Raw genomic sequence first — 2,617 nt, forward strand, 5'->3', positions numbered from 1 at the left:
CTGCGGGGAGGGGGCTGCTTCTAGACCTCCTCAGGGGCCTTCCGGTTGAGGGTTTGGACGTCATCCAGGAAGCTCTTGGGGGTTAGGATGTGACTGGAACCTGGGGGGGAGAGAGGTGGTTGGCAGCGGTGCGCACAGTGGGGCGGGCATGAGACTGGCATCACCATCTCCCCCATCCTTGCAGCTGGACCCTGCTCTAGTGCAGGGGGGGAGGGGATGTCTCCTGCCCCCCGTGGCCTGGCACCGCACCCCTCGTGCCGCTGTACCCTGCACGGCCAGGCAAGAATCCACGCACTGACAGCGTTCCTCACCCTTGGGTCTTAGAGGGGTGTGTGCAGGGGGTGAGCCATAGCCCTATGGGTGTTACTGGGGGTGTCTGACTGGGCCCCCACACATGGTCCCTGGGAAAGGAGAGGCCTGGGGAGCCAGGGGCCAGGAGATCAGGTGTCTAGATACAGGCCATGCGTGGCTGAGGCAGGTGGGGCAAGCGCATCTGTTCCCAGGCCCCCGGGTGCGGGAGGACAGAGGGTGGCAGGGGCGCCCTGTGGGTGCTAGGCAGGCAGTTCTAGGGTCTCCCCCTCCCAGGGGGTCCCGACTGTCCCTGACCTGGGCATTCCAGCTGCCTCTCCCCCCAGGACTCGCCCCACTCACCGATCACCACCTCCCACTCGCCCTTGGTGGCCCGGGTCACTTCGTAGGCGCAGCGCATCTCAGACATGGTCACCCCACCCAGCACGTAAATGATGAGGCGCGGGCCCGTCCGGTACTCGGCTGCTGGCTTGCCCTTGTGCCAATGCCCAAAGCGGGTGCTGGGGGAGAGAGGGGCAGTGTGGATACCAGGGGCTCGCTGAGGGAATGCCAGGCGGAGGGGTGGGCACTGCCCAAAGTGGGGGCTGGGGAGTAAAGGGACTGTGTGGATACCAGGGGCTCGCTGAGGGAATGCCAGGCGGAGGGGTGGGCACTGCCCAAAGTGGGGGCTGGGGAGTAAAGGGACTGTGTGGATACCAGGGGTTCGCTGAGGGAATGCCACGTGGAAGGGCAGGGCCTGGAGGGGGATGGGGGGCAGGCCCTGCCCAAGGCAGTGGGACAGGAGTCCCAAAGGAGGCAAGAGGGAGTAGGGGAGGGAGGCACCTGCCCTGGGTTGGGGGTGCTGTCTAAAGCTCGGCCAGTCCCTTTCCTCCATCCTGGGCCCTGGTGTGTTGAGGGACTGCTGGGGTGCGGGGGACATGGTGAGTGGGGTCCAGGGCTCCAGACTCTTGGACACCCCCTCCCCCGCAGAGGGCAGGGTCCTGGCCACGCACTCCCAGGCACAGAGGCTCCTACACCCGGGGGGTGGGGGGGTGTCAGGGCTCTACCCCCCACAGCCCAGCCAGGCTCAGCCTTACCTGACAGCAGCCTGGGAGCTGGTGGAAGGGACCGGGTCTGACATGAAGGGGACAGCAGCCTGGGAGCTGGTGGTGGGGACCGGGTCTGACATGAAGGGGACAGCAGCCTGGGAGCTGGTGGAGGGGACCGGGTCTGACATGAAGGGGACAGCAGCCTGGGAGCTGGTGGAGGGGACCGGGTCTGACATGAAGGGCCACAGTTTGTTGTCCAATTTCTTCTCAATGATGTCCTGGCGGGGGGAGGGGGGAAGAGGACAGGTCAGCAGGGGCCAAGCAGCAGGAACCTTGGACCTGGTGGCCAAGCCAGGCCCCATTGGGGGGAGGGGCTGGGACGGCTCTTCCCTGAATGATTGATAGTCCCTGGGGGAGCAGCCTGGGGCCCCCTTTCTGGGGGCATGGGAAGCCAGCAAAAAGCACGTTGACTCCTCCCATGATGCCCCCCCCATCTCCCCACCTCCCCCTCAGCTGCTCAGTGCCCTGCTGTGAACTCCACACCCATCCACCGTTATGGGGAGGGCAGAGACCTCCTGCAGTCAGATCCAGGGCCCCTCACTTGGGGGAGGAGGGAGGCAGGGGGCTGCCCTCAGTGCCCCTTCCCTGCTGCGGGCAGATCCAGGCCCTGCCTCTTGCCCCATGAGGTGTGTCCCAGCCATGCAGGGGGCCCAGGCTATGATACATCCTAATACCACATAATAGGGGCTGCGTTGACTTGTACCGGGAGGCTTAAGGCCTGTCGAGCTGCGGCTAGCACGGGGGGTGGGGGTGGGGGGTTGGATTAGGCACAGGATTGAGGCTACTGCAACTGCCTGCCCCAAAATCCCACAGGAGGAACCATCACAGCGCTGGAGCAGGGGCCTGGGAGCCTCCCTCGGGTGGTGGGGTTAATTCTTGGCCTGGAGGAGCCCCAAGCCAGTGGGTTGAAGGCAACTAAGTGTGCCCCCCACCCCCTTGAAGAGTGCCCCACAGGGCAGGGCGATGAGGGGCTCAGCCCCCAGCAAGCATTGGGGGAAGGAGCGACCATGTCACCTCTCACAAGCTAAGCAGGTTTGGGCCCAGGCAGCGCTTGGATAGGAGACCTCTAAGGAAAAGCCAGCGGGTGCTGGGGGGTGCTAGTGAGTCAGCAGAGGGTGCTTTATGTCCCCAGTGCGGCACTAGGGGGCGCTGTCCTGCAGGGAGTGGGCGGGGGGGCCCAGTAGGGGGCGCTCTCCCCTGGCAGTCAGTGCTGGCCCCAG

General features: G+C 65.4%; 1 protein-coding gene across 1 annotated transcript; it reads right to left on the bottom strand.

Moving 5' to 3' along the window:
• LOC135980641 (syntaxin-binding protein 2-like) lies at positions 1-1,756 on the bottom strand. The gene is made up of 3 exons (XM_065580563.1): positions 1,386-1,756; positions 652-809; positions 1-100 (listed from the first exon to the last, which is right to left on the bottom strand). The coding sequence occupies exons 1-3, from the start codon at positions 1,697-1,699 to the stop codon at positions 21-23; spliced, it is 552 nt and encodes a 183-aa protein (XP_065436635.1). The 5' UTR covers positions 1,700-1,756; the 3' UTR covers positions 1-20.
• Between the last annotated feature and the right edge of the window lie 861 nt (positions 1,757-2,617).

This window comes from Chrysemys picta, unplaced genomic scaffold, assembly GCF_011386835.1.
Source record: "Chrysemys picta bellii isolate R12L10 unplaced genomic scaffold, ASM1138683v2 scaf5375, whole genome shotgun sequence".
In the NCBI taxonomy this organism is placed as follows: domain Eukaryota; kingdom Metazoa; phylum Chordata; order Testudines; family Emydidae; genus Chrysemys; species Chrysemys picta.